Below are 19,100 nucleotides of genomic sequence, written 5' to 3'. Positions count from 1 at the left end.
ATGCAAATTGCAACTGTCCCCATTGTGGGACTATAAAGGTTAGCTATAGAATAGTAGTACTGGTAGTGTAAAAAACATTACTACGAAGACAGAGTTGTGCTACTAGTGCATTGTAGTGATTCTACTAGTGCTCAGAATTGTCTTGCAAGTGCAGACAAAGAGCAGACGACTGCTGTGAACTGCAGCAATACTGAAATTCAGAAGTAGTAAAACCACAAGAGGAAACCCAACGTGGCCAGATAGCGCCACCACTTCCTGTGTGATGTCACAGCGTCGCGCTGATTGTGTGCGTACAACAACAACACAGTTTTGGCACGATAAACGTTTCGCATCTGCTGCTTTCATCTTTTTTTTCTTACATGGACAAGCGTCCCGTGACATTCTGATGTCCTTATCAATGATTATGTCTTTCCCTTTGACCGTAACGTGCCGCCTCTTATCTGTTTTCCCTCTTCACGCAGATAGTTTGTTCGTGGAGCTTTATTTCTTATCGTTTCGCCGCCACAGCTGAAGCAGAGTTTGTACATATTTAGTGTAAACATGTTACTGTTTAAGATAAAAAGGAGTTTTTTTTTTTTTTTTGTGTTAATGATAGCAAAAAGCCCGCAGAGGCCTCCACTTTTGAAACAAACTAACAGATGAAAGTAGATGTTTTAAATCAAGCACTAAATTTCCTAGCTAGCCTCGCGAAAAAAAGAGACACTAGACTGCCACTCAAAGTCTGCTTTGAAAATGCATTTTCAAAATATTTTCATTACAGGAATGATTCTTATTCTCAGAATTGGTCATTTTTCAGGAGACCCCAAATGTTCAACCGTTAACGTTGCATCATCAAAGAGAGCGAGCCATTTTCAACACCATTGGTCAATAACTTGTAAATATAAAACCCACACGTGTGGACTGACCAATGGTATAGATTTTAGAATTGTTTTTAATTGACCAAATTGTGACTTACGAGGTTTCGAACTGACGCCAGCGATTTAATATAAAACAATACATACAGATAAATTAGTTTATATAGATTTCTGTACTGAGCAGTTTTATTTAACACAGCAATAAGCTTTTGAAAACTCAGAGAAAAGAAAAAGTAAGGAAATTGCTTAAAAACAGCTGTGTTTGGATAATGAGACACGCCACTCAATGCTCTGCATTAAACATAAACACCGACTACAACGCTCACGTGGTCTTTTTTTGAAAGGAAGTGACGTCATACTGCATGTCCGAAGCAAAATTCTGTAATTCAGTTTAGAGTCTAAACTTTAGACTATGCGATAATAAATGGCAGATATCAACAATCCATATATTCAGTCACGTTCATAATGTTTGGTGTTATACGATAGAATATAAACATTGTATACAATTCAAACAATTAGAACACAAATGTTTGGTCTTGCGGTTTATAACACGTCGCTTCCTCTGTGACGTCATGGCTTTGGACTTTAAACGGTTAAGCCCAGCGGCGCGCGTGCCCGCGTCCTGTTGCATCGGGGGCGCGCCGAATCTCACCGGGGCTGGCCAAGCTCAAACCCAACACACTCACGCACACAACATAGGTCGCGGCGGCGAGGCAGAGACGAGAGGACGCAGCCGTACAAGGGAAAACGTCGGCGTCTGGAGCAGCCACCCCGTTTGGACTATCCTATTTTTATTTAAAATTTTAAATTACAAATACAGCCGGAGAGGGTCGGAGAGACGGTGCAGCATGTCGGGCAACAGGGAGGAGGAGAGGAGGAAACTGGCCGACATCATCAACCACTGGAACGCCAACCGGCTCGACCTGTTCGAGATCAGCCGGCCCACAGAGGTAGGCGACCGGCCTCGGAGCAGCAGGATAGGCCGCGGTGCAGCAGGCCCTCGACCCCCCCCCCCCCCCCCCCCCCCCACCCCCGTTTCCGACCGACCCCGCTACGCGCCTCGGGAATGCCGCTTAGGAACCGCGGTGGGCGGCGTGCTTTAGTCGCTTTCCTCCCTGGGAAGTCCCGCAAGTTCCGCGCTTGGAGGAAGATAAATGTACACCAGACTCCGTTGGGAAAACTGGCCATTTACGATGCCGCGGAGTTAGAGTCATTAAACTTAAAAAAACGTGGTACATTTTCACATTTGTACTTTTAAAGAAAGCGTTTACAGTCATTTAGGCTTATATTAGCGGCCTATTTGGAGTCGAAATCACGCAGTAATTGTGATTTGACGTAGCGAGGTAGCAGCTACTTGCTACCGGACACAGCTGTGCGTTCTGGAGGTGAAATGGGAATGTTAACAACAGCCTTCCCAAAAACACATCACAGCGAACAATTCATAACTCTGTTGTTTTTACAAATATACTCTTGTGTGTTAGGGCAAAGTAAGCGGGTCCGAATATGGAGCGAACAGCGGCTACTTCTTTTCAAGTGTTCAGGTGTCATGTTGGACGCCGTCGAGGCTACGCAGCCCTTAAAGTGGCACATTTTCCAAGCGAGTCTGGCGGTGTTGTTCTCTACCAACGAGGAGACACCGACTAGCCCCGCTATTTGGATTAGTTTAAGTACGTACATTCTTACACGCCTCTAAACTACACTTACAAAACGCCTTCGTCCATAATATGGTGTCAATGATTCACGTTGTTTGTAAACGTCATGCTACGCGATGGTAGTGGTGGCTAGCATGCAAGTAGTAGCAACGCAGCTACGATTTTATTCTTGATAAATAGATGTCATCTTTTTAAGTATTACCCCAAAACAGGAGCTTCGTGTTTATATGTGGTGAGGTGTTTTTGTCCCCCCCCCCCCCACACACACTTCTCAGTGCATTGTCTGTCTTGACATGATTCATTCCTAATTACTGCAACACATTGTTTTATTGGACCACTAATAACTACACATTATTGTCTTATTAAATAACTCTGGTGGGCTTTTATGCCAACGGCCAACAAAACCAAGCAGCATTTGTCTCCGGCGACGTCTCCATGCCGCTTCTTAACAAGTTGATCAATAACGTCACCCCGAACCTGAGCATCTCACGGCTGACCGCTTTTGATTTATGGCCATGATTGCGATTGTGTCAGTCGCTGTGTTTTTAAGCGGCAGCTTACACCCCCCCCCCCCTAAAAACCCCTCCCGCCTTCTTTCCTTCCTCCTCCATCTTGGATAAGGAGAGAGGGGGGTCACGGGGTCCCCTCCTCTCCCCTTGAGCCGATTAATTCATCGGGATTGAAGCTGGCCAGCCGTTGGCCAGAGTTGTGTACGCCGATGATTAACTGACACGTCGCCAGATTCCAAGGCCTCTCGTAAGTCTTGTTACTATATGAGGGCCAGCGCAACAATAAGTCGGTTAGTGCGCAGTGCGAGGGCCACCGCGACAATAACAAGGCTCTTACTGTACGGCTGGACGGCGTGGCCATTTCTCGAGGCCTCTTGAAGTCTTCTTACTTTTCAAGACGTCAGTTATTTTCAATATCGGGGGTCTCTTAAGATTGATTAATTGAAGTCTGTTGCTGAACTTACTGTACGGACCGGACAGTAGCGTTCCGTTAAATGCAAACAGATGCATGACCCCCCCCCCCCCCCGCCTTTGCTGCACATGTCAGCTGGTTAATCCCCTCCCGTAACATCATGGCCTGCCCCCCCCCCCCCATTCTCGCCCCGACACTAGCCTGATGTAAAATGCCAGAAAATCTTGCATTTGGAGGACATTTTGAATTCCATGCGGCATTTTGATATTCTTAGATGAAAATTGAAATTTTCAATTTGTCTCACTTCCACACTTGACAATTAGTTGGCCATATTCTCCTGTGGTGGCATTACAAAGAAAAAAAGGCAGTCTGAAGTTTTGCCTCAAATTGAACACGGTCAAGTAGTCACTATTTTTATTTTTTTTAAACAAATTAGTGGCCTAAGAGATGAGATCAAAGATTAGTGACTAATGCCAGTCATGGAACTTTTTTTGTCTTGCTGCGAGACTTCAGACCAAAACAAGCGCTTGTGTCTGCAGACGTGCCAACGAGCTGCGCTGGACACTTCATTACGGACAACTAAAGGCTGTCTTGTCCCCCCCAAAATCTTGCGGTTTCGCTCAATATGGCAGTGATCAAAGGACATGAACATTTCTGCATAATAACACTCACTGTCTTGTAAACTTGACATGAAACAAAAATAGGGAAGGAAGCGGCCGAATTTGAATTATTATCCCTTGTGAGAAATACGCAGTTCGAAAAATGGATTCTATCGTTCTCTGCACGACGTGCGAGCACTCGCGTCTGACAATGGTGCTCTCTAAAGATGCCGCCGCACAGCTCGCTGGTTAACCGTACGTTGGAATTGCGCCGTGTGCCCCGCTGATGGCGAACGAAGGCTTAATAAGTCGTGTTATAAGTTTACTTACATTTGTTGCTATTTTCATATCGCAACGAAGAATTTCCACTGAGTTGTGGACACTTGACGAGCTCAAAATGCTAAAGAAATACGCACGTTCACGTCATGCGCTTAACCGTCTCCTTTCCGCGACAGTAATCTCTTCTTCTTTGAAGGTATTTTAAGTAGAACGTCCAGCTTTTTGTGCCGACTCCTTTTGCCTGATAAGATAAACCGAATTTCAGAACGTCTTGTTGTCCTTTTTGATTTTTTTTTTAGCCCAGTCATGCGTTTAAATACAGTTCTAAGGTCTTCACATGTCACAACCTAACACTTCTTTGGTTTCTGCTATGCTCTCACGCGGACAGAGTAATTGTATCCACGGCGAGCCTGTGACGCCGCCAAGTGTGTTTTGGAACTTGAAGGTCCGTGAAGCCAAATGTCTCGGGAACTTTAATCGAGTGCTGGACTTAAGCAAAAAAACGGGTCAAAAAGTTAGCGTCAGTGGGGGACCCACTGCCGCTTATAATCGCATCATTGCGGAAGACGAAAATTGTTTTTGGTGCGGGAAATGAGCCCACTAAAGTTTTGACAATTTGTCATGAAGCAACATGACTCATAAACTTTTACTTTGAAAGCATATGACACAGTGGCTGAGGTCACCCATTTATTTGCCTTTTTTACACATTTGGGACAATTAAAGATGTTGAAAAAATTGATTTATAAGGCCTGGGCATGATGATTGTTGAAATATTACGGAAAATATACCTTTGATTGTCTAATATAGAAATAGTCCTGTGTCTGCTCCACTTTGGGAGAAATACCAATTTCTGTAATGTGAAAGTAATTGTAAATGTTGACACACCACACAAGGTGGTGTTATCAACTTTGCCCCCCCCCCAAAAAAAAAAATCGAGTATGTAAAATGAGGCTTCAAAATGTTGGAAAATCACGTAGAAAGTATTGAGGAAAGCATCGTGAAATTCAACATGGAAGCCGTCACGCCCTCCTCGCTCCTGCACAGGAAGCAGGAAGTGCACAGGAAGTGTGTGTGTGCTGAGATTGCGGCCTTCCTGTGGCTTGTGATTTTTATGTATTTATTTATTTATTTATTTTTATATAACCATAGACTTCCACGCGCGCCGTTGATTGGGTGGCTTTTGCTTTGTTGACATTATTCGCCCATAAAAGGACATACGTTATAACCCTGAGCTTTTAGAATGTGGTCACGTGACTGCCGGCGTGCTGCGTCGCCACTGTCGGGCTCGGGCGGCCGAGCCGGGCAACGCGGGGCTCACCGATCTGCTAGCCTCAGCTACAACGACAATAGCGTGACACGCACGCACACACATGCGCGCGCGCGCGCACAGTGCTGATTACATTTATCTGTGTTTGCATTGTGCCTAAGTGGGTTTTTGTGCCCCCTCCCCAGCCCGTTCTGGCGTTGACATGTGGCCCCTTGCCTTTACGGTCACGTCACCATGGCAACCCAGTCGTTTTGATTGACGTTTTGGCACATTGTCCGCCGGCCGCGTTAGCGCGGAGTAGCGGGTGGTTTGGCGGGCGGGCCGAAGGCGAAGAGAGTTGTTGCCGTTTTATGAGCGTTTGTTTGCGATCTTTAACAACGCGGGGCAGTGATTCTCAAAGTGGGGTACACGGGCTACGCGAAAGCATCGTGCATAAAGTTGTTGCAACTTAAAAAAAAAAAATAATTCTAGTACTGTAATTTCAACTATTATGTACATTTGCATTTACACATTTTGAAATGTTTGTTTTTCAAATATTTTTTGAGGGATTTTTTTCCCCATTTAACTCTTATGTCCAGTACATTTTATTTTAGTCATTATTTAAATAATTTTCCTTTTCATTTACACTAAGTGAAGTTATCGTATTTGTTAATGTTGCTGCACTCTTTGTGTTTGAATATTCAGTGTTTTTGTATTCTGATATTGATGCTATTTGTTAGCCTGTCTATAGTATTTAGCGTTATGTGTTAGCATTAAGCTAAGGGACTTTTGGACGACGAAACTGTGTTTGCTTTCATTTTTATTTGACTGTAAAGTAAACATCAACTCTGACTGTGAGTGCTAATGGCTTGAAGCTGCAACCGATACCGACGCAACTCTTACTATATAACTCTAATGAAATCATATTTAATGTTCTAAACATTTAAAAAATAGCATTTTAAATCATATTATTTCTTACTATATTTTGCACCTGTATACTTCTTATTATCTTCTCATTATTGCCGCTTTAAAACGTGTTTATCCATTTGACCTTTTTGAAAAGTTCCATTTACAGGCAAAATTCACCAATTCTGCAACCGAGGTTTGAAAGCTTGCCCCGCTGCAAAGCATCATGGGACTTTCCTCGAGGAGCGCGCCGTACTATAAGACGGCAGCCCGGTCACTCGCCGCCGTTTGCCGTCTGATCCTGCCAGTTCAACAAGGGGTTACGGCGCACCCCATTGGCCCGCGGGGGAGCCAATCGGCCGTCAGGTGGGGGGCGGCGGGTGGCGTGTGGGGGGGGGGGGGATTAACGCGGTGTGACAGCGCTATATCTTTTGAGAGGCGGGCTGCTCTGCTGAGCACACACAATACACTTCTTGTTTTAGCACAAGAGGAAGGAATGAAAAGAGATAAGAGCGAGCACAAATCACAAAGGAGGAATGCGAGCGCTACACACTGAGGAGGGAACGTTGCTCGGACGGCGCGTCCCCAAACAAATTGGAAGAGAGGAGAAACGTTCTGTCCAATAGAAACCATCAAGTCGCTTTGATTTCTGTAGTGCCAATTCGCAACAGAAGTTATCTGCAGCCACTTAAATATGGAGCAGGTCTCGAAACGCGCTCGGCGCACGATTCCCAACCAGCGTGCCGTGACAGATCAGTCATCAGGTGCTGTCGCTATTGAATATTTTTTTAGGATTGAATAATCTTATCGATTAGTCAGTCGATTAATCGACTAATATCATTCATTTTTATTTTGTATTAAAATGGGTTACAAAATCATTCCCCCCTAATTACTGTTTATCAACCAGTAATTGTTTTTTTCTTCTTCATACTTCGTATTCATATAGTGATTAAAAAAAAGGGGGGGTGGGTGTTGATGTTGTACTATGTTACTATGTTGTCGGTCATTTTTTTGCAAAGTAAAAACAGATGTTTGCAAATGTCATATTTTGATTAAATACAGAAGATAATCAGTCTTTCACGAAGGACTACAGAAATCTGTGAACAATTATTGTTGATTGTCCTGAAATCACAGGATTTGGACAATTTCAAATAAAAAAATGTTGCCAAACGATTACAGTGTTCCCTCGCTATAACGCGATTCACTTTTCGCGCTCTCGCTGTTTTGCAGATTTTGTTTAAGTTCGATTTTGCATGCTTTTTTTTTTACAGTAAGGTTTAAATTTTATAAAATTCATGAAGGTTTGAACATTGAGAACATTTAAACGAGAGAAATGTGAGAAAGTGTGGTGAGGGGTTTTAGAACCTTAAAACATTTATAATAAATGTAAAACCTAAAGCTAACTACTTTGCGGGTATTTTTTGGAACCTAACCCCAGCGGAAAACGAGGGAACTTGATTCTTAAAATAGTTGTTGATTAATTTGATAATCGATTATTTGCCGATTGATCGATTAATTTTGACAGCTCTTATTAGGTCTGCTGCTGGAAAAAGAGTCGACCGTCTTCTTTCATCAGGAAATAAAAGTTTGTTCCTAGCTTTTTCTGTTCTACAGAATTCATCAGTAAAACCCGGTAAGGATGTCTCGATCCCCATCATATTATCAAAAATCGGGCCCGATCCAGTCATTCTCGGCTGATCAAAATTGCGGGTTTTTAATTTTTTTTTATTATTATTATTATTTTAATGGGATTTAAAGCAACAAAATAATCCAGAGCTACACCGATACTGCCCAAAAAACCACCGACCCATTAAAACACTTGTGAAGTTGTTAGTCTTGTTACTTGGAAGTCGACCAGTGCGACTTTTGCTACCTGCGAGTGCAAGGTGTTATTAAGTTCCCAAGCATTCACAGACAAATCCGCCAAGCGACCTGCCGTCTTTATCAGGAAGCAGCAAAACTCCATTTGCATTCCAGGCATTCCTTTGACTCCACATGGAAGCGGCAAATTGTGACACATGAGCCGATTAGATCCTGACTCACTCAGACGAGAGTGGGAGGACTGCTTAGGGAGGCTGTTTCGTTTTTTTTTTTTTTCTTCTTCTGCTTCCGTCCGTATCGATCCCACGCTGGCGGCCCATCAGAGGAAATTAATTGCCTCCCGAGTACGACGAGCGTTTCTCCTCCATGCGGAATTTAAGAGCGAGGGACCTTGTAAATTAGGCCTGTTGTCGATAACGCGTAAATAAATGCGTAACTAAAAAAAAAAAAAAAAAAAAAGCTGGCGTGCAGTCAGAATACAAATGTCAAAAATTGCTCTTGGGAAAACCTTGAGTTTGGAATGGGGCCATTTTTTCATAAATGAACCTTTTTGGGCTCCTAAACAGGTCCTAAGTGTCCATGTTTGCTATCAAACTTGGAGAATTATTATTATTATTATTATTATAATTTATTTATTATTATTATTATTATTTTTTTTTTTTTTTTTTAGCAAGGAGCAGGTGCAAACACGCACACTATTTTTTACATCCTCAAAGAAACCACATTTGTGTTCATCAGTAGCTAATCACTAATCCAGAATGTTTTTCATTCCTTGTTTGTCCACCTGAGACACCTGAGAAGTGGAGCAGTTCCGCGGGAAACCCGACACCGTCGCGCCACCATGGCAACCGTGTCAGCCGGGTGTCGGGTTCACGTTTTGTCACATGGAAGTGGCCGTTTGTTATGAAAAGGATGATGAATTCCGACCTAATGGGGCACTTTTCAACTTGTGAATCTCCTCATAAATTATTATTTTTTAAAAATCTCAAGTGTCCCGTGACGGAATTTAAAGACCCCATTAGCCGGCAGTTAATTACAGCAGAAGACTTTTCCGCATCCTGCGGACCCGACGGCACGTTGACAGGCGTCGGGCCCGAGCGTGACGCCAAACATGGGAGCGGAGAGGAACAGGATGTCGGTCAGGGAGGGTGGCGCCCCCACTTGTAGCACTCGGGGATTAAAAATGATGGGATTCATATGTTTGATTTACTGGGAGGGTCTTCAATGAAACCGCCATTGTTTTCAGCTGTTGGTCTGTCCAGAATCACGTAAGAGGTGTAAATGGTAGAGACATGGACTTTAAGCGACAGCGTGAAAGGGTGCTACTTAATAGTTACCTCCACCAGGGAGCTTGCGTTTTTTTTGATTGTGATTCGTTTGGCTTGTCATGTATCGCCTCACTTGTTAGGCCTGGCTGGCCTTGCAAACACAAACACACGCACGTGCGCGCGCACGCGCACGCACACACACACACGGCCTTGATCCTCACTCGCTGTTAACGAAGCGAGTGACGGCAAGTCTGATTTGTGGGCTCGTTGTCCCACCTGAGGTGATTTAAAGCTGCCCCTTTCCGACTTCCCACAATGCATTGCTTTGCCAGGGTGGGCTGTGTGAATCAGCGGTCTGTGTGTGTGTGTGTGTGTGTGTGTGTGTGTGTGTGTGTGTGTGTGTGTGTGTGTGTGTGTGTGTGTGTGTGTGTGTGTGTGTGTGTGTGTGTGCTTGCGCTCGATACTCAAGCAGAAACTCACCTGAGACAAAGACACCCTGTGCCTTTTCATTCATTGGCGACAAACAACAAGCCCCCATTCTGCCGATTCAGCTTGTTGTGAAGCTCAACCGGTGACGGTGAAATGTTTGCGGCGCACCGATAAAACCTGAAAAAAAAAAAACGGTTATTATGACTTTTCTTGCCTGATTAAATCGCCTGCTGTTTTACTGTTCGTTGTTGCGTGAAGCACTTAATTCCTGTGTTAGCTTAGCAATTAGCACGGCTTCTCCGTCTTTCCTCGCCCTCGCTTTTCGCGCATCGCGAGAACGACACTTGTCAGAAATGCAGCGTGTGCGCCGCCACAGAGGAAATGATTACTGACTTAGGAGCGACTCCGCAACCCGTTTAGCGCACGAGTAGCAAGCCGAAGATCGTTGCTAGCTAGCAGTTGTGGCAAAGCATCTCAGCGGTTGATTCACGGTTTTTGCCATTTTTGATGGGGTGCCTCGCAAACAGCGATGCGAAACCTTTTCTCCAGCCTTGCTCTCTCATAAACCAAATTTTTCGAGCCTTCCATCCCGAAACGTAAGAACGATCACATGGCCGCACCCTCAGGTCTCGGATTGTTCCTTGTGCCGTGTTATCGTCTTGGCCTTCGCGTTTGATGCCTTTGAAGAGGTCTCAGCTGGGATCCGAGGCCGATTGAGCTTCCCCTCCTCCGCAGCCGACTCGAAAGCTCGCTCCCGCTGACCTTAGACACGGGCTTATGGGCCAATCCCCCCCGTGTTGCTGCAGGTGGGGCCACAGCAATATTGACTCAGGAACACACTTCATTTTAGTAAGCCTGTGCATGTTTGTGTGTGCGTGGAGGCGAGCGCGATGACGCACAGCCGCAGGAATCTATTCTGGTTTTAGCCAGAAAGTCCTTCTCCTCCCTTCAAACTCATCTTCACGAGGCCAAATGAATCCAAATTGAAGTTTTCAGCATCGCCGTGGTGACGGCGGCTTTTCATTGACTGAATGTCGCCACCGCTCGCGTGTTCACAGACCCAAAAAAAATAGCAGATCACTGTAAAATTGCGGTTTTGCTACTAATTCTTTAGACAAGGTTTTAACATTCTCGTAATTTAATTATTTTATCATATTTTGTAAAATGGCTCTCAATATGGTGAACTCCGCTTTGAAAACTGCCGGCAGGGAGTGAGTAATGGCAAACAAGAGGTCACGAAGGTCAACTGTGTCGTCGCAATGTGTCGGTACTCGCACGTCTTGAGAACTTGACTTTCTGCTTTTCTTTTCTCAACACCTGAGACACTCGTGCATAATTAACACAATGCCATTACAGAAGCACAACTCTCACTTGCGTTCTCGTAGTGAGTAACCAGGTGAGAGTGAAGGAAATACTTTTGCCCTATGAACCTTGAACCCAGACAGGGGTCGGACGTCACCGTCACTTCGCCCCCCCCCCCGCGTGACTCCCACATGCGCTTATATGGACGTACTCCAGAGGGTTCTGTACCTCCGCCTGGATTTACATCCAAGCTGTGAGAAGAAAGGCAGCGTGGGAGAAAGATGAAACGTGAAGCCCAACGGAATTTTATTTCATCTCGTCACCTCATTTCCAAAAGCTCTAAGAAAGAAATTCTAAAAGTAGATCTGTAGGCAAACAACAGCAAATTGAAACGTATAATTCAACTTGATTATCAGTCCTGCCTTGAAGCAATTTGTCAAAATGGAGTGCAATACTCGGCTGCACCAGTGGAGGGGGTGGTTGTTTGACTCAACTAAGTTTATAATGTGAAGAAGATTCTAATGTATAATAATAAAGCTAGCGGGTTAGCTTGAATGCACAATGTGCAATCGTCTTTAGTTTTAGTTTAGTTTGACAGTAAATTTGGGAGCGGCCTAAATAAGAACTGTTTGTAATTGTTCATTTTCCCCTGGAAATTTTATGAATGGCCGTCCCTATTTGCAATCCATTGTCCTGTTGTGAGTGATATAAATTTTGTGTGGGCGTGTTTTGTAAAGTGCTCTCCAAATAAACTTTGACTTAGTCTATTTTTGGTTGTATATGTTTTATCTGCACTGCTGGCCTACTTTCTGCATTTGTGTGTGACATAAATAGTCCCGTCACGCTGCCCCCCCCCCCCCCCCCGCAGGTATCACTCACAGTCATTATGCTCAGAATTCACCATATTTTGTGTGCACGCGTGCCTGCTATTCGTTGACATCAACTGGTGTGCCGCCGTGGGAATTGAAAAGCTGTTCTTGTGGATTATTGGAGGGAAAGCTGAGGGAAAGTATAAATGCAACTTGTTTGTATTTAGCCTCCGACATGTTTTGAAATCTGATGTAGGAAGAAGCTCATAGCTGTCGGAGTTGAGAAATTCTGCCGTAACTGTAACCAATTTTGAAGTTATATGGCAAGCACGTTGCTTTGTTTTTAGCATATTTTTTTTTAGCATGTAGCGTTTCAAGACTTTTTTTTGACGGTTAAGGCTGGTACTGATGATTAACTGTGACTGTCATAAACTGGACTTAACACAACCGACCTTTACATACAAGTGGGGGCTTTTAGTGGTAGTCTTAAGGAAGTAAGAGGAAATAATTGGCAGCTCCTGATTGGTTGTTGGCTCCTGACATGAATTTCCAGTGGACCAAAAAGCTGAGAGGGTTTTTAAAATGATTGGCGCCAAGATGAGGAAGTGGACTTTGGCATGGGAATAATCGCAGGATTGGACCACAGGAGTGGCGCGGTGAACTTTGACCTGCAGCTCGGCGCCTGCGCGGGGGGTGTGCGTCGTCCTGCAAACATGACCCCCCCCACCCTCGCGCGTTTCCGGGTAGGACACGCTGGACTTTCCTGCGCTTGAGCTCGGCTGAAATGCGTTTTATCAGACGCAGCGTTGTCCTTTTTTTTTTTTTTTTTTTGCGAGTCCGAGCGGGCAGGCGTCTCCGCGGTAACAGTCGCCGCTGGTTACGCAAGCTGGAGAACGGCAACCCTCCGTGACCCACATTCCACCAGTAAATCACAACACACACACACACACACACACACATTCCCGACCCCGCCCTTGCTATCAAAACGGCGCTCACTGTTTCCACTCTGCTCGATTGAGTCACGTGTGGCGAGAGGCGTGAGAAGGGAAAACAAGGAGTGGCCTCCGTTTTTTGCGTCAATATGTTGTTGTTTGTCAGTTCCTTCATGTTGAAGCCACACGTGATATAAATGTGTTTTGCTTGTTCTACTTGTCAGTTGTCAGCATTGTCGGCAAAAAAAAAAAAAAAAAGAAGAAAAAAAGAAAAATTGCACCTATGAAGCCATAAAATAAAAATGTTGCCTAATGTTTAGTAGATATTACCAAAATTCAGAAAACACAGTCACCCACACAGTGTGTGTGTGTGTGTGTGCGTGTGTGTGTGTGTGTGTGTGTGTTACTTGCAGGACCTGGAGTTCCACGGCGTGATGCGCTTCTACTTCCAAGACCGCGTAGCCGGCAACTTCGCCACCAAGTGCATCCGCGTGTCCAGCACGGCGACCACTCAGGACGTCATCGAAACGCTGGCGGAGAAGTTCCGGCCCGACATGAGGATGCTGTCGTCGCCGCGCTACTCCCTCTACGAGGTCCACGTGAGCGGTGGTGAGTACGCACCAGTCGTCCTCGACTGACTTTTTGAACAGCGACCAAATTGTGTTAAGATTATGTGTATGTGTGTGTGTGTGTGTGTTAGAAGAGCGGCAGCTGGACCTGGACGAGAAGCCGCTGGTTGTTCAGCTCAACTGGAATAAAGACGACAGAGAAGGACGATTTGTCCTCAAGAATGAGAACGACATTCTGCCTAAGGTCTGAAAACAGAAACAGGAAATTTAACACTAGAGGTGTCTGGCGATTGAAATTCGTAACCGTAATTGACTTCAATAGTTAACTCATATTTAATCACAAATTTTATTTTACAATAAAATATAAAATTTTCCAAATATACAATTTTTAAAGTTTTCATACTTTTTTGTTAACATAAAAGTGGAAAAAAGACCCAACCTCTTACACTCTGCCACCACTACGGCGCACCAATTTACTGAATTTCCCGTTGTTTTTCCCTTTCCTGAAGAAGAGTCAGAGCAACGGCCCCGAGAAGGAGAAGGACGGCGTGATCCAGAATTTCAAAAGGACGTTGTCCAAAAAAGAGAAGAAGAAAGAGAAAAAGCGGGAGAAGGAGTTTGCCCGGATAACGGACGGCGACGAGCAGATGCCCAATCGAGACGACGGGTAGAGTCAAATCGTCTCACGGGAGGTGTACCGCCGGTTTCCAGGCGGTTTCTGCCATCTTGCATATTTTGCCTCCGCCGTAGGGACAGCCGCCTGGCTGCGGAGGTCTACAAGGACATGCCCGAGACGAGCTTCACCAGGACCATCTCCAACCCGGAGGTGGTGATGAAGAGGCGGAGACAACAGAAGCTGGAGAAGCGCATGCAGGAGTTCATGAGCAGCGACGGGCGGCCGGACTCGGGTACGGCAACGTGCAGACAGTGACTGTGATATTTTAACTTCATATAAAAATGATTAACTAGAAATAAAAATAATAATAAGCACAAAACTGTAACAAAGGGAAACAAATGGGGAATTTGTGAATGGTCAACCACAACCACAACATTTGTGTGAACTCACCGTACTTGTGCACATTCGTGAGGCTAAACTTGGCCATGGCCTCCGAAATGCCTCACTCACATGTTAAGTCACCCAAAACAGTTGAGATGTTCTCCCTCGCCAAGGTGCGCCATAACGACCAACTTGTCTCATTAGCCCCCAAATGAAAACGCGTGAACTCGCGCCACGAGTCGTTAAGCGGGCGCTATTGATTGCTTCTTGATGTTGTAAAGTGGATCGTCTAGTTTTTATTTCTCTCTTCGGTATTCCTTCGGGTCTACTATTGCCCGACGTGATGGGATGGCATTTTTATGCATTCGCATTTTTGCTGCGGCTCTTCGCAGGGGGGACGCTGCGGATCTACGCCGACAGTCTGAAGCCCAACATCCCCTACAAGACCATCCTGCTCTCCACCCGGGACACCGCCGACTTTGCCGTGGTGGAAGCGTTGGAGAAGTACGGCCTGGAGAAGGAGAATCCCCGAGAATACTGCATTGCTCGGGTAACTATGGAAACCCTGTTATTTATTTCATTTTCTTTTTTTTTTTTTCAACTGAAAAAAAAAATTGGGATACCATAATGTGTACATACATTACGCTAGAGCTGCAACTAACAATTATTTAGATTTGTTTTCCTACTTCAATTACTCGGATAAAAAGAGCTGTTTTAAATGTCCGTACTTTATTCATTCTGGTCTGCTCTAATCTACAGAAATCTGAGAATATTTGCAGGCTGAAATTTTTACGATTTGGGCAATTTTAAGTTAATGGAGGTCTAAACGGCTCATCAATTAATTTAATAATCGATTAAATGTTAATGAATCAAATTCCAATTTTTATTTGACAGGAACAATGCAATCAAACATAGTTACAAACTTGCCGCTGATTTTTTTATTAAATAAAAAAAAAAAAAATTAATTTCATTTTATTTTATTTATTTATTTATTTTTTAAATTTATTTTTAAACTTGCCGCTGATTTGATGCATATAGATGTTATAGCTTGAGCTATTTTTTAACTTCAGTCCCCAGTTGGGCACTTCCACAACATCGCAGTACATTATCGAATGTGAAATATACGTCAATTAAAAAACGCCTTAAAAACACACACACACACATTTCAAAATCAATAGTCCAATATTACATTTACAGTATATGACATAAGACCTACACTAGGTTTCAACGTTACAAGGTAAGATAAGAGTATACAGCAATTTAAAAATAAATAAATAATAAATAATCAATTGTTGTACCTCTGCATTCAACATGATACAAAATTATGCAATTACTACCTGCCAGTATAAACAAAACAGGAAATATGGTCAAATAAAACAAAACAACAAGACACTCTTGTCACTCACCAGGCCTGGCCCCCGCCTTTTTCAAGCCACACACATTCAAAGTCACAGATCCTAAAGTGTAGTGACGCTCTACATGCATTATTTTTGTGCTGCACACTAACTGTTATCTCGTTACTCGAATACTCAATAGTATAATTGCCACAATAATGGAAAACGTTTGATAGCCGCAGCCCTAATCAAGGCCAGCCAGCTGTGCCTGCCAGGGGGATGTGAGATAACACTTTAGGCGCTGTCTTTAAACTCCACATTTTGTCACAGGCTGTGGGGCAGCCAAGGTCACGCACACGCGACCATGCCTAGCACACACACACGCACGCACGCACACACGCACTGTGCTATTGAACACACAACATGAAAACCTCTGGGAGGAAAGCAATTTAGTGACTTTCATGCAGCGATAGCAGAGAGCAGATGCTTAGTGTTTGGCTGTCTTCCCCACAGCCTCCTGAGACACGCACACACACAGACACACACACACACATGCACTCTAAACACACACTGCTTATAGTTGTAATTTGCTGATGAGGTGGCGGCGCAGCAAAACTCCATTAGGTTAGTGAGCTCGGCAGCACGCTGGCTCGCTCGCATGTCAGCCTGTTTGGGGGATGGCCGTGTGTGTGTGTGTGTGTGTGTATTTGTGTGTATGTGTGCGCAGAAAAGCAACACAAAGCAACGGTACTCATGAGGTACCGTAATATTTTTCGAGTTGCCAACTGTTGGTAAGCCGTCAACGGGACACGTTTGTGCTGTAACGGCAGGAAAATTGTGGGATGAAAATAACCCATTTCATAAATGTTTCTAAAATGTCCCCAAATCACATTTGTGTCGTCGTCGTCGTCGTTGTTGTGCAGCAAGATGACAAATCTGGCAAGGAGGTGATCCTGGATGACGCCGAGTGTCCGCTGCAGATCTTCAGGGACTGGCCTGCTGACAGAGGTAAGCTCGCGTTTGCGTGTCTGTGCTGCTCCCTTGTGCTGCGTTGCCAACATTGCAAGAGTGGTGCCTTGAGATAAGAGTTGAATGTGGTCTGTGGCCATGCTTGTAACTGAAAACATTTTGTATCTCCAATCATTTTTAGCGTTAAAATGAAAAGTACCAAAAATCTGTTACAGCTGTGCGAAGTGGCCACTAGGGGCAGTAAAATGCAAAAAACAAACAAAAATTTGACTCCTCCACTTTGTGACTCTGTAGTTAACAGTTTTTTTTCCCACATAGGATAAAGAATACATGCCAGTGAATATTTTTCTGAACTGAAAAAGCAGATTTTTTTTTTTTCTGGAATCTTCGTTGCTTATATTCAACCCAATATTCCATGGGTCTTGAACGAGCAGTCAGAATCATCTGGCAGTAAAATGAGCTCCTCTTTGAGGAGCTGCCACTGAATGAGTTAAAAGTACAGTTTCCATAATGTGTCTCCTTTTTTAAATATGGGTGCGTTTTTTTATTGCGGTATTATATTGTGTGCAGGTGCGTTGGTGTTCCAGCTGAAGAAGAGACCGCCTGACTACCAGATGAGAAAGACGAGGAAAGCGGATGACAAGATCCTGCAAGGGAAGGACGGCTCTGGGTCCTTGCCGCCGGAAAAACTGCCTTACCTGGTGGAGCTGAGCCCGGGTACACACGCACGCACGCACACACACACACACACACGTGCACACCACACACGTGCACGCACGCACACATGCACACACTCAATGGCTAGCACACTTGATTCAAATTGAATTTGAAGCCCTCGGTGGCAGGCGGTGACCAGCAGGTGTCAGTGTTATCCGTTTGAAGCCGCAAACAGGCGTAGCCGGGTCAAACAGAGGTGAAGTCTTCAAGCGAATCACATGTTGAGGAGTCCAGATGTCACTTGGAAGTTTAATCGCACGTGAAATTCACTTAAGGGGAAGTTGAACTCGATCCAGCGTACTCGATGCCAACTTGCTCCCCTGTAATTTTAGAAGGAAAATGATGGGAATGCTCAACGTTTTGGCCTGGAAAAAATCCTCACTTTGTTGACTTGGAAATGAAGGAAATCCCGTCGTGAAATGGAGATCCATAATTGCCAGAATTCCAACTTTAAAATTGGGGATTTATTTTTTTCTTTAAAATATGTGGGGTGGGGGGGGGGGTGCTCTTTGAATCAGTGGTGCAAATGTCAGGAAGATACTTAAGATGCCAAAACGGACAATGCAGCCACAAAGTGTGAGTTTGAGATCGGACACTCTGGAGAAAAACTCCCAAGTAAACCAACTTAACTTAACTTTGCCCAACGTTGCCCCTTAACAAGGCTTGTTTCTTGCTCCCGACCGACCCTGCTTCTCCTTCTCCCTGTTTCCGCTCCCCTTCCTGTCTACCACACAATCACACTAACACTTTTAACACCCAAACGGGAGCATAATAATAATAATATCTCTTGTCATTTGATTGCCTAACGAGGTTACGCTGCATTTTCACCCTGTGCTCTTTTGTTTCCCGCTTTGTGGTGGCATGCATGGTGTGGCACTGCTTCTGCGTGTGTGCGTGTGCGTGTGCGTGTCCTTGTGCATGTCTTCTACTTCCTGTGCCTGCCTGCGATAGGGCGAGGGAATCACTATGCCTACTACGCCTATCGGCATCACGAAGGTAAAAAGTGCATCTCACACCCTCTCTGTGTAATTTTAAAGTTTGTCAACTTTAAAAAAAAAAAAAAAAAAAAAAAAGTAGCAACAGAGCTGAAGTGAATGTTAGTGATGGAAATGAAAATAGTAGAAATTCAGGTCATTAAAAGGTTTTGGGAAGGTGTCGACTTTTTTACACTTGTAGCGTCGTCATTATTTTTAGATGGAGCTCTCCGAGCAAATGATTGGTTATCAGAAAACCTCAGTTTTTTTCCCCCCGTCACCACAGAAGTCAACTTTTCCTTTCTTCTCACTGTGCTAATGTTCTTCCTTTTGCTTGTACTAAACTTTGTTTGACTAATCAATCCGTACTGGCTTGCCAAACCATCCAACCACAAATTTTGATTATTAGGATTGTTTATTTTTAAGGTGCAGTGCATATTAATATGCAATGATATGAATAATATGCTGCAAGTATACAGGTGCATCTAAAAAAAAAAAAAAAAAGTCAATAATATCAGGAGT

The 19,100-nt window shown here is 44.2% G+C and overlaps 1 protein-coding gene across 15 annotated transcripts in view; it reads left to right on the top strand.

The window, feature by feature from the left end:
- The first annotated feature begins 1,465 nt into the window (after positions 1–1,465).
- The window catches only part of afdna (afadin, adherens junction formation factor a), a 49,752-nt gene continuing 32,117 nt past the window's right edge, over positions 1,466–19,100 (top strand). For 8 of the 15 annotated variants that reach the window (XR_015090713.1, XM_086060656.1, XM_086060647.1 and 5 more), the window contains exons 1-9: positions 1,467–1,804; positions 13,432–13,627; positions 13,719–13,831; positions 14,097–14,254; positions 14,338–14,495; positions 14,977–15,134; positions 16,842–16,926; positions 17,458–17,604; positions 18,556–18,600. Coding sequence is in view for 14 of the 15 variants with exons in the window: in XM_086060656.1 (XP_085916782.1) it covers positions 1,703–1,804; positions 13,432–13,627; positions 13,719–13,831; positions 14,097–14,254; positions 14,338–14,495; positions 14,977–15,134; positions 16,842–16,926; positions 17,458–17,604; positions 18,556–18,600 (1,162 nt within the window). In the remaining variant the exon portion in view is untranslated. Of the gene's footprint in view, positions 1,805–13,431; positions 13,628–13,718; positions 13,832–14,096; positions 14,255–14,337; positions 14,496–14,976; positions 15,135–16,841; positions 16,927–17,457; positions 17,605–18,555; positions 18,601–19,100 lie in introns of all 15 variants that reach the window. The other 7 variants (XM_086060644.1, XM_086060654.1, XM_086060653.1 and 4 more) reach the window with 5 other exon arrangements.

This window comes from Leptonotus elevatus, chromosome 18 (genome assembly GCF_054856555.1).
Source record: "Leptonotus elevatus isolate MCC_2025b chromosome 18, RoL_Lele_1.0, whole genome shotgun sequence".
Taxonomy (NCBI): domain Eukaryota; kingdom Metazoa; phylum Chordata; class Actinopteri; order Syngnathiformes; family Syngnathidae; genus Leptonotus; species Leptonotus elevatus.
This window is presented reverse-complemented; position numbering and strand designations above follow the sequence as displayed.